The sequence below is a fragment of the Papilio xuthus genome, unplaced genomic scaffold (genome assembly GCF_000836235.2).
Source record: "Papilio xuthus unplaced genomic scaffold, Pxut_1.1 DF824992.1, whole genome shotgun sequence".
In the NCBI taxonomy this organism is placed as follows: Eukaryota; Metazoa; Arthropoda; class Insecta; order Lepidoptera; family Papilionidae; genus Papilio; species Papilio xuthus.
Window position 1 is genome coordinate 579,429 of NW_013533657.1, and position 11,043 is coordinate 590,471.

Here is an 11,043-nt window from a genome sequence, read left to right on the forward strand (position 1 = left end):
CTTGTTAGAAACATCTGCCACGAGGGTTAATGGTATCTCATTCACTTAGACGACCTTTAAGCCTTTCGACCTTTGTTCACAACCAGAATGTATTGAGCTTTGTTACTTTTTACATTTATATCAAAGAAAAAAAAAAGGAAATTCAAAGAATAAGGTAGAGAAGGATCACGTTTTTGTAGCCGCTTTCAGTGGAGCTGCACCTTTATGAGGAAAGGAAAATTGTAAGAAGATATTTTGCATAAGAAATTAAACTCTACTTATGTAGAGTTATTATTTTTAGTACAATTGTAACGTATGCAATCTTTTTAATAAAATTTAAATAAATATTGTACAAAAATAAGAAAACAATGACTGTATACGGTAATCGCGCAAATACCGAGCATTAATATGCAAATAGTAGCTGTCGACCGCGACTCCGTACGCTCGATATAAAAAAAACTTAGTCGACTATGTTCTACATAAGAGCCAAATTTCATTTACATACCATGAGATGTTCTCGTTATAGCTTCTAACAAACATCCATTCATCTAATCATCGTATTTATAATATTAGCAAGACTAATAATCTTCCCTTTTTGGTCATCAAGGTAGACTTTTTCTTTTATAGTTATATACTTATCTAAAATAAGAAACTACACGTACTGAAGGAAAACGTTTTCCGGGTAATAAACGTGATAATTATTTAGTCTGAAACATGGTCCATTACGATGTTTCGGAGTACACGACCTCGTATTTCTTAGTTAGTACTTCAAGTAAGGATTTTCTTATATCATACATCTTGTTAATGTGCTTTACTATTTTATATCATAAGGTTGCAAACGAGCGAGTGGCCACCTGAAATCGCTGAAATAGCGAAGTGACCGTTGCCCATAGTCATACACAATTGCATATGCGTTGTCTACCTTTAATCGACGGAAAAGGGATGCACAGAAAGAAAGTATTTTCCCTTCCCATGCATCCTCTCATCCGGAAAGTCCACCTCCACTTCCCATCCTTTCTTTATAAGAAAAAGGATGGGACGGGAAAGAAGACTAAATTAGGCCTTAGGGACGCACACTCTTCAGACGAAACGCGGAATTTCTTCCATTTCACGCCTGTCTTCTGTGTGGTCGTGGTACATCACCGGGCGAGCCGGGCCGATTCGTGCGAAGATGTTAAAGCGGGCTCTACCACTGTTAAAACCAATTTTATTTCATTCATTTTTTATTTCATATTACTAACCAATGTTACTAACATGAAAAAAAAATACTCGTTTTTAGGGTTCCGTACCTCATAGAAAACAAACGGGACCCTTATAGGATCACTTTGTCCGTCCGTCTGTCAAGACTCTTTTTGAGTTATAAAATTCCTTAATAAAGTGAATACACGCAACAGACCTAATACTGAACTAAATCAATGAGCACGTTTACATTTTACAATTCAAAAATAAATATTTCAAAAAATCTATTTCCTATTTCATTATTATTATTATGATTAAATATCGTTTTAGTTTATCGTTAATTGAAAAACGTCAAAACAACGCAGTAAAACAATTAAGAGAATTTATCAAGTAATATTTCAACTCCGAAATATTTGAAAGAAAAGCTTAAACGTTCGACCCTTTTCATATTTCTGTGCTGAATGTACGAACGATCTGTTAAAACAATTTATTGCAGCGACCTCGCAGCGACGTTATCTACAACGTACAATTGCTTCGTAACAGCAAAATGGAATATGCGAACTAAACATAATATTATAGAAAGTTTAAAGTTTAAAGCGATTAATTGATTCTCCTGGGCTATAGACAAAGTTGTTTACCTGTTAAAAGTATTTACTTTTATTCTATTTTATACTGTAGGTTTCTGAGATCAAAATCCCCGTTCAAAAGATACCCTTATCTCTGTTTTGTCAAAGATAAAAGACAGAGATGACGATATGTTTTATACATACTTACGATTAGTCAGTTTTCTGTCAATTACAATCACTAGCTTTTCCATTTTGTAAAGATTAATAAGCAAATATCACGATATTTACAAAAAAAATCTTAGGAGACCGAATCTTAGTTCAATCACTCAACATATATCGTATGCTATTTTTCGCACTAAAGCAAAAGTGGAAATGGGCGGGCCATGTTGCAAGACTAGAAGATCAGAGGTGGACTGTTAGAACAACTTTATGGAAGGGACCACAAGGAAGAAGAGGAATAGGAAGACCGATTACACGATGGGAAGATGAAATAAAGAAAGTAGCCGGCACACGTGGCTGAAGATAGAGAAAATTGGGCATTTTTAGAGGAGGCCTTTACCCGAACAGGGGTTCCTCTTGATAGTTTAAAAGAAAAAAAGTAGTTACATTGTACATTTTTTTCTACCATGTATTTATCTGTACGGAAATAAATGGCTTTATTATTATTATTATACTATTTTTTGCATTTTAATTTACATAATTAAAGGTAAAGAGGTTTAATAAAGGTGAACAAACGCTAGCGTTCGTCTTTAACTTACTGTTATCAATTACTCGAGCAATTTGCGAGAATTTGGCACGACGTCTGCGACTAGATGCAGATGGGAATCTTTCCTTATTACATTACAATAACTCGTGGTGACATCATTAAAATCATTTGGCAAATTGGAAGAAACTATCACACTCATGTTCACTTAATAGTAAGTTAAAACTTAAATACAGATTTTTATATTAAAGCTAACCACTGGCAATAAGAATTAAGACCATTATGTAATTTTTCTTGATTACGTATGCTATATAAAATAGCTCAGAATAAATATAAATTTACGTAATCAAAAGCTAATTAAAAAAATTATAAGTATCAATCGACTTACGTAGAATTATACTGAAAGAAAAAAACTTTAACCATCAATCTTCCTTCTTGTCAGCCATGAGACGCCCACTGCTGGGCATAGGCCTCCCCCAAAGATCGCCACGGTGACCGGTCTTGTGCCACCTGCATTCAGGACGGTCCCGCAACCTTGACCAGGTCATCGGTCCATCTTGCGGGAGGCCTGCCCACGCTGCGTCGACCTGTCCGTGGCCACCACTCTAGGACTTTGCGGCCCCATCGACCGTCCATTCTGCGGGCAATGTGGCCGGCCCATCGCCACTTAACCATCAATCTACCGCTCTTAAATAAGTTTGACAAATAATTTTAGTGAATTCAATTAAGTTTTAAATCTAAACAAAAATACAACTAAATTTACTGTTCGTATAAATAAACATTGATATTAACGAGAAAAGATTGGATTACAAATAACAGTAGTTACCATTTCAAATGAGTACGCCCACACAGTTTAATTCGATCTGGCATTTGTCGAACCAACAAGTCTCTTGAGGACTCTGACTAATCGAGTTCGTGGTTAAATGGTATGCAAATACCAAACACATTTAATGGTTGTGAATTTTCAACATAGCTATCGACAGTTCCTTTGCTTTTTTAAAAGAGAAGTGGGCAAACATAACGAACACCGAGGTGATCAACGACACACGGACATCATGGACATCTGCAACACCAGAGGAACTGCAGATGCAGAAATGGTATGCTTGCTGAAGGACCGTAAGTGGTATTGATTATTGTTGCGCCATTTGTTTATCTGAGCTAAACAAAAAAATACTTATTACGTTTGCACTATGTTATCTTTAATAGATCGAGTGAATAGTTGACAAACAAACAAGCGAATATTCAATTTGACTTAAAAAGTTTCACCGATGCCTCTAGGTATAAGCAATATGTTAAAAGGTTGTGCTTTACCTATCTTTATTGAGTAGTGGAGAGGATGTACAGATGAAGGATATTGCCCTTTCAAATACATCCTTTCTCCCGTCAAATCGTCAATATAATTAATTAGATTCTAATGAAATTAGCTGTGTTATAACTAATCCTGTTTAAAAAGATGTATTAGGTCATTATCCTCTAGAAATTATGTTGTCATTTATTGTCTGGTAAACAAAACCGGGGCACATACTAGTGTAAAATATATCCAAGTGTTGGAACAAAACCACAATAAATTACGCTCGCCAACTAACATTTAAATTTGGTTAATAGAGATGTACGAGGCAAGTTCACTGAAGTATATTGCGTTGGATTTAGAACATATAGTACTGTAAAAAGAACAAAATGAATATTTGAGGTTACAATATACAAAAATTAAAATATACTGTTATTTTGGATTGCAAAAAGAACCCTAAAATCTAATTTTAGGAACATCGGTTATGCAGCGGCTAACCACGAGATGGAGTCCAAATACGTGTCAACCAATCTGCAAAAGACCAAGGTTGATTAAGGAATAATTACCCCTAATTTAGGGTAGTTTCTAAACCCTCTAGAGTACTCTATCGATGGAGCAGTGTAGATGACAATAACATACTTATGGAATCTTAGAGTTTTAAAGGATCTTTTGTTTGAATCATTTTTTAAAGTCATTAGTAGAAATAAATCTTTGTGAGTTGGATAGAAAATGATTTATTTAGAATTGTGTTCGTTATCTGTGGCGATGGAAACGCAGTCGGTGGTTGAGTTGATTAATGCATTTGCACGACTGAGCGGTAATGTACTTAGTGAGCAAACGTTCATTTATTTCAAATTCATTTTGTATAAAGTCATATAAAAGATGTCCTTACTTTTATATGGTTCTTATATATCTTTACATTACTTTCGTTCGATCGAATTATTTGAAAAAAAATTTTTTTTTAGTGTAACTATTTTTTTAATTCTTCTACTTTTTCTGGAAAACGTGCTTTTTGTCTATGTTGAAAATTCTTTATTTCAACTGAGAGTCAATGTAGTAAAAGTTGTTAATACATTTTATGACGATATGATTTCATCGCTGTATAAACTAAGTTAACCGAAATGTGAAAACTTAAGTCGATGCAATAATAATCTAGTTATGAGGCCGGCATCGCTCAAAATTCGTTAGCTTTTCAATTTCTCTGCCGTAAATTGGATTTAATATTCAATATATTTCGTGGAGAAAGCAAAATCACGTGGAAAAACAGAAAAGTGTGTTTTGTAACGAAATCACAGCTTTTGAAACGTTTTTTTTAATCAAAATGTGAAGACAAAATAAATCTTACTAATATTTTAAATACGAATGTTTAGATGAATGGATGTTTGTTAGAAGGTATCTCCAAACAGCTGCCTTGGTCTTGCTGAATTTTGGCATAGATGTAGTACATAATCTGGAAGAATACATAGGCTATTAAATAAGTTTTTTTTTATTCTGCGCACACAGACTCGCGGGCGACAGCCAGTATGGTCATATTTAGTATATATGTAAGATAGTTTGTAATACTATTTCCAATATATTGATGTTTATTTTAAAATGTGAATGTTGTTTGTTGTTGTATTTAGGAACAAGGTCGTAGTCTTAAAGCAATAATCGTGTTTGTAGCAAGTTTATGTCGTCGCAATTATTCCAGACTCGACGTTAACTGGTTAACGAGTTTCTCATTATACTCTTAACAGTTTCAAACACGTTAAATTCGCTATAAGTATTCTAATTATATTATATAATAAACTTAATTTATAAAACTTTGGATTTATTGATTGTAAATAGCGTGATTTAATTATTGTTTCATACATTATTATGCTCTAGTTATATGAATATACGAACAGCTAAACATCTGTTCAACATGAAAATATAAAAATTCACATTACTAATGCTACCGGAAACTGGCCTACATTTTCATGCTTTTATTATTCCGCTATTTCTCATAAATGGTATTGAAAAAAATGTTCCAAATGAGCTTTTTCATTATTGCTACAAATGTTAGAATAGAAATGGTTATGTAAAACCTTTTTATTTATACAATGTTCAGACTATGTACACGTCAAAATGACTGTTTTATTTTAGCTTGTTTTTTTCATTTATACGTCGCGAGATGTAAAACAAAACCCATTGTAATTATATTAACAATAATAATTAAGTCGGTAAAGTGTTGTTTACTAGCCGCTGTCATTTGCATTTGTTTATATTTCTACACATTGCATTGATATTGGTTTTTTGTGTTAACAATTGTTAACAGGGAAAAACGTTTTTTTATATCATAAGGTGGCAAACGAGCGAGCGGTAACCTGAAATCGCTGAAATAACGAAGTGACCGTTGCCTATACCTCCCTACCTTTAATCGACGGAGGAGAGGATGCACAGAAATATTTCCCCTTACCATGGATATTCACATCCGGAAAGTCAACTTCCACTTCCCATCCTTTCCTTATAGGAAAAAGGGTGGAAAGGGACAGAGGACTAAATTAGGCCTTCGGGACGCACGCTCTTTAGACGAAACACGGAATTGTTTCCACTTCACGACTGTCTTTCACAGGGCGAGCCGGGACAATTCATGCGAAGATGTTAAAGCGGGTTCTACCGCTGATAAAATTTTGGTTATTAAACAGTCGCTTAGCATAGATTTCTTAACAAAATGTACACTTCAATATACATTAGTATTTACTTATTATCTGTGAGTATGACATTAACAACCATTTAACTGCAATCATCAGAAATAACTTACAAACAGCAGTGAACCTTTTCCCATTAGGTAAGCAAATGAGAGAGCGGTTGTCTTCAATTAGTAGTTAGATGGTGGAAATGCATTCATTAGCAGAGGTTGGTGGCACGTTAACTAAGCAACGAGAAACGGAACTACTACGTAATTGATGTAACTAACATAATATATAGCATTATATACATATATTTAGTGGGTTTTGATAACAATGTAGAGTTCACAAAAACATTATTTAATATATTTTTTTTTAATTAAAAATAAGTAAAGTTATAAATAGAAAATAAAGATAATTTTATATATAAGTACTTATAATACTCGAATAAACACCTCAATGAGTTTTACGTAAATTATCGTATCCTTGAAACACAAGTTTTGGAAGACAAAACTTTAAACATTATTACGATTAATAAAGACATTTAGACAAACAAAATCAATAGTTTTTTTTCTTTCTTACGTTATTTTAAAATTTACAAAGCAAGTAATAATTATTAAATTAATTTAATAACCACAGATCTAAATTGTGTGATACGATTATTTACGTATAAACCATTAAAGAAGTGTTAATGTTCGTAGAACTCCCTCCTCATTAGTGAAATACTAATTAGCTGAGATTTGGTTACTAAAAATTTCGAGTCACGGTTTACTCCGGAGATTAAACACTACTAAACTAAGCCTTCATAGCGCCATATTTGTCTCGATTTTTTACTTCAATATTTGTAAGGTCAAAGAAAGTAGAAGCGTGATACTTTCAAATAAATTCAACAGATATTGAGCTATAATGTTTAATTCATGCACATATTAAATCGGATTAATAATCATATAACATGAACTAAATTATTATGTACACGAGGCTTACCACATAATTAGTTTAGTGTATGATTTCAAACAGAATACAAATGAATGATTTGTAATTCAGAAACCGGAAATGCGGAATTAGTCAACACCGGATATATGTTAATTAAACGATAAATTAGGGGATCAACTACTTTGAATAAACATAAACTTTGGAACTCCGCTCAATAGTTAGAGCTGACTTAATATTTCAAGGAATTAATCTTCATATTGATATTTAAAAACTAAAATATCATTTCCACATAGAAATACGAATGTATTTTTGTAATGTTATACTTAACCTTTCTTTACAGTAATTTGCACTGAATCTTACAGTTTTTTTTTTAATTTTTAGAACACGCAAAATGCATTTCAGTACTTATCCATCTTGGTGTTCTATTCCCTTTGTGATACTATAGTAATCTAGTCTGCATAAGTTCAAAGTTTTACGTCGTTTTCGCTTACCTACTAACATAAATAGCTGTGTTTACAGTTTCATACAAATGGTAATATATTATTTTAATTGTGGATTGTAATTGCAAATCATGTTGACTAGGCGTTCGGATAGTGGACACAGTCACAAATCTCTACTAATATTAGAAAGCGGAAGAGTTTGTTTAACGTACATCTCAGGAACAACTGGTCCGATTTGAAAGATTTTTCTTTTGTTGGATAGTCCATTTATAGAGGATGGCTTTAGGCTATATAAGATTACGCTACGACTAATAGTTTTTGTAATTCCGCGCTGACGGAGTCGCGGGCGACAGCTAGTTAGGAATTAAAAGAGAATAAAAAACTTTTTTTAATTATAACATCGTTACTCATAATTATAAAAACAAATTCTTATCTTAACCATTAAGATAAATATCATTTACAACGTACTTATGCAATTAGCGCCCTCTATCGGTATATTATGTTAATAACAGATTAATTACAACAGAATAAGGGTAGCCCAACACGACCCGACGTTACGGCGGGACGGACTGCGCTTGGTTAGGTATCAATTAGTACTATCGAGATAGTAACTGAGTAATAACTATATATGACATTATAATTTAATCTGTCTCGTAATATTGACGTTTACGCGTAGAGCAATCGCTCCATAAAGCTTTAGGAGACCTTTAAAATGTGACTATTTAATAAATAAATAATTTGAATGTAAATTTTTTATATGTTTAAATGTTCACGTTTAAAGTTTTAATAAAAAAGTTACGTTTTATAGATCTTATAAATTAAAAATATGAAAATTAAAATACGAAATAAAAAATGCTAAATCATTAAGTTTTAAGTCCGCCCCTGTAGTTTATTGCAAATCTCGTAAAAGTTTTTCAGCCTTGAACTGTTCTTTAGATTTTTTCGTTGGCGTTTTTATTTAACAGCGCTTTTATACTTTAGTGTTTCAAGTTCATAACGCAATATTCAATATTTCTTTTTTTATATTTATACTTAACCTTTTTTGTACAACAAGCACATATTGGCTAAAATTAAATAGTTACTACAAAATAGACTGAGGCAATAAATAATAACAGCGTCGGTGGCTCAGGGGTCAAGCACTTGACTTGCAATCTGCAGGTCCTGGGTTCGAATCCCGCCTTGTACCAATGTGTTTTTCGATTTCCGATTAACATATGTACATTTATTCAACGATTTTACGGTGAAGGAAAACACAGTGATGCACATATCTGAGAAGAAATTCAATGATATGTGTGAAGTCAACCAACCCGTACTGGGCCAGCGTGGTTGACTATGGCCTAGTTACCCTTGATTTAGGGTATGCTCCGAGCCCCTTGGTGGGGATGTATAGTGAGCTGATGATGAATAAATAATAAGCAATGAATGTAAATCATAATCATCAAAGCAACTGTTATTTTTACTTTTCCCTTAATAATATCCTGCCTAGCTAAACCCACATGCCAAAAGCAACATTTTTGTCTAGTTTTGCTGCAAAATGACTTAAAAATGCAACTATACGACACCACAATAACGCCTTAGTACAAGCAACATTGAGCATCCTAATAAAGTTTAATAAAAATTTGCCCAGTGGTGGGACTTAGGGATAAACAATGATTATTATAAACACCTCGTTGTTACGTCTGTTCGGAAAGTATTTCCAAATCTAATCTCAAAGCTGTCTCCTTCACTCAACGTTTATATTAAAATGACATAAGCCAATTACGAGCTCTTCGAGATTTTGTTTTCGACTTTTGGATTACGTTTTGACGTTAACTCAACAGTTCTGATATAACGTGGTTCCGCTAAATATTAAAATCAATCCTATAAAATAACTTAAACATATTTTTTACCCAAGTTACCTTTTATATAGTTCCTAGCTGTCGTCTCCAACTCCGTTCACGCGGAATTAAATTTTTTTAACAAGTAGCCAATGTGTTCCTCCAAAATTTGTTTTACATCTATGCCAATTTCAGCGAGATCCATGCAGCCGTTTTGATGATACTTTCTGACAAAAATCCAACCATTCGTCCAAACATTCGCATTTATAATAATATAGTAAGATATATTACTTAAGAAACATTTCCTTATTTGTTATTACTATATAACTCCTAATCTGTATAAAATATAATAAAAATTAACCTTATCACTGTCCCTACATGGAATTTGTCACTGTTTGTCGGCTTATCTGTGAGTTCGTGCTCGTTACTGTCAAAATTAGCTTAACCGATTTGAGTGCTATTTTCACTATCGCAATTTGGTAAGATTCACTTACTATTTAATACTAATTTCATATCAATAAAAGCATAAACAAAAACTTATTCCAGGAACAAACAGTAACAATCGTTTAAATTCATTGTATGTTGACCTCAGATTTGTTTGGTGCACCATATAAAATAGGGATCAACTTAGCATGGAGAACTAATCAAATGAGCGCAAGCTGTACTCACCTGTGTATCTCTGTGTATACTGTATGTTGACCAGCAGCACGGCTCCACCTGGTTAGAGTCCAGCCCCCAGAATTCCAGCTCCTCCTCGAACAGCGGCCCGCACACATTGGTAGGGTAGTGGAGTTTCCCTGTCCTGCCACGAAAGAATATTATTAGGCGAGTGATATTAAGATCCTTTTCCACTAAGTGATTACGCCTTAAGACTGGTCGCTATTTCTATGAGTCGCCGCTATAGTCATGTAAAAAAATAAATTGTTTATTGATTTTTTCTTTTCAACTTAGGTATCATATTGTAAAGTTTGTTGAACTAATATAGACTATAGAATCTCTCATTTCTGTTCTTTGTTCTTAATTATTGTTTTTTTTAAATTTCTGGGCAGTGTAGGTAAAAAAAAAGATAGTTTTACTGGCGTAGTTCAGATGCAATGATTACTTAACATTTGGCGAACTATCAATCGTTTAATAAGCACAAGACTTTGATTTAATACAGCTATAAAACACATATCTCTGTTTATCAACGCATTTACGAAAAAATCATTTACGCTGTTATGTATTAAACAGCGTAATAATTTTCGCCGTATAAAAAAGCTAAAAAATAATTATTTACATTCACGTATTTATGATTCAAAGAAACATAAATCAAAAGCAAAAAGTACAAAGGTCCTAAGGTAGGGCTCGTGTTCCCTTTAATAGGAAGTCTTTGATCGACGCCGCCGTCAGCTCTTCGTTAGGATTCACAACCTCTTTGTTTATCCACCCTATGGCGTTTAAACTACAATTGTTTAAAAATAGGACCTTTTCTACACGACTGACGAAGGATG

General features: G+C 33.3%; 1 protein-coding gene across 1 annotated transcript in view; it reads right to left on the reverse strand.

The window, feature by feature from the left end:
* LOC106126512 (potassium voltage-gated channel protein Shaw) overlaps window positions 1–10,662 on the reverse strand; it is a 30,325-nt gene extending 19,663 nt beyond the window's left edge. The window contains exons 1-2 of the mRNA XM_013324223.1: window positions 10,656–10,662; window positions 10,223–10,404 (exon numbers count right to left, since the gene is read on the reverse strand). Of these exons, the coding sequence (XP_013179677.1) occupies window positions 10,223–10,404; window positions 10,656–10,662 (189 nt within the window). The remainder of the gene's footprint in view (window positions 1–10,222; window positions 10,405–10,655) is intronic.
* Between the last annotated feature and the right edge of the window lie 381 nt (window positions 10,663–11,043).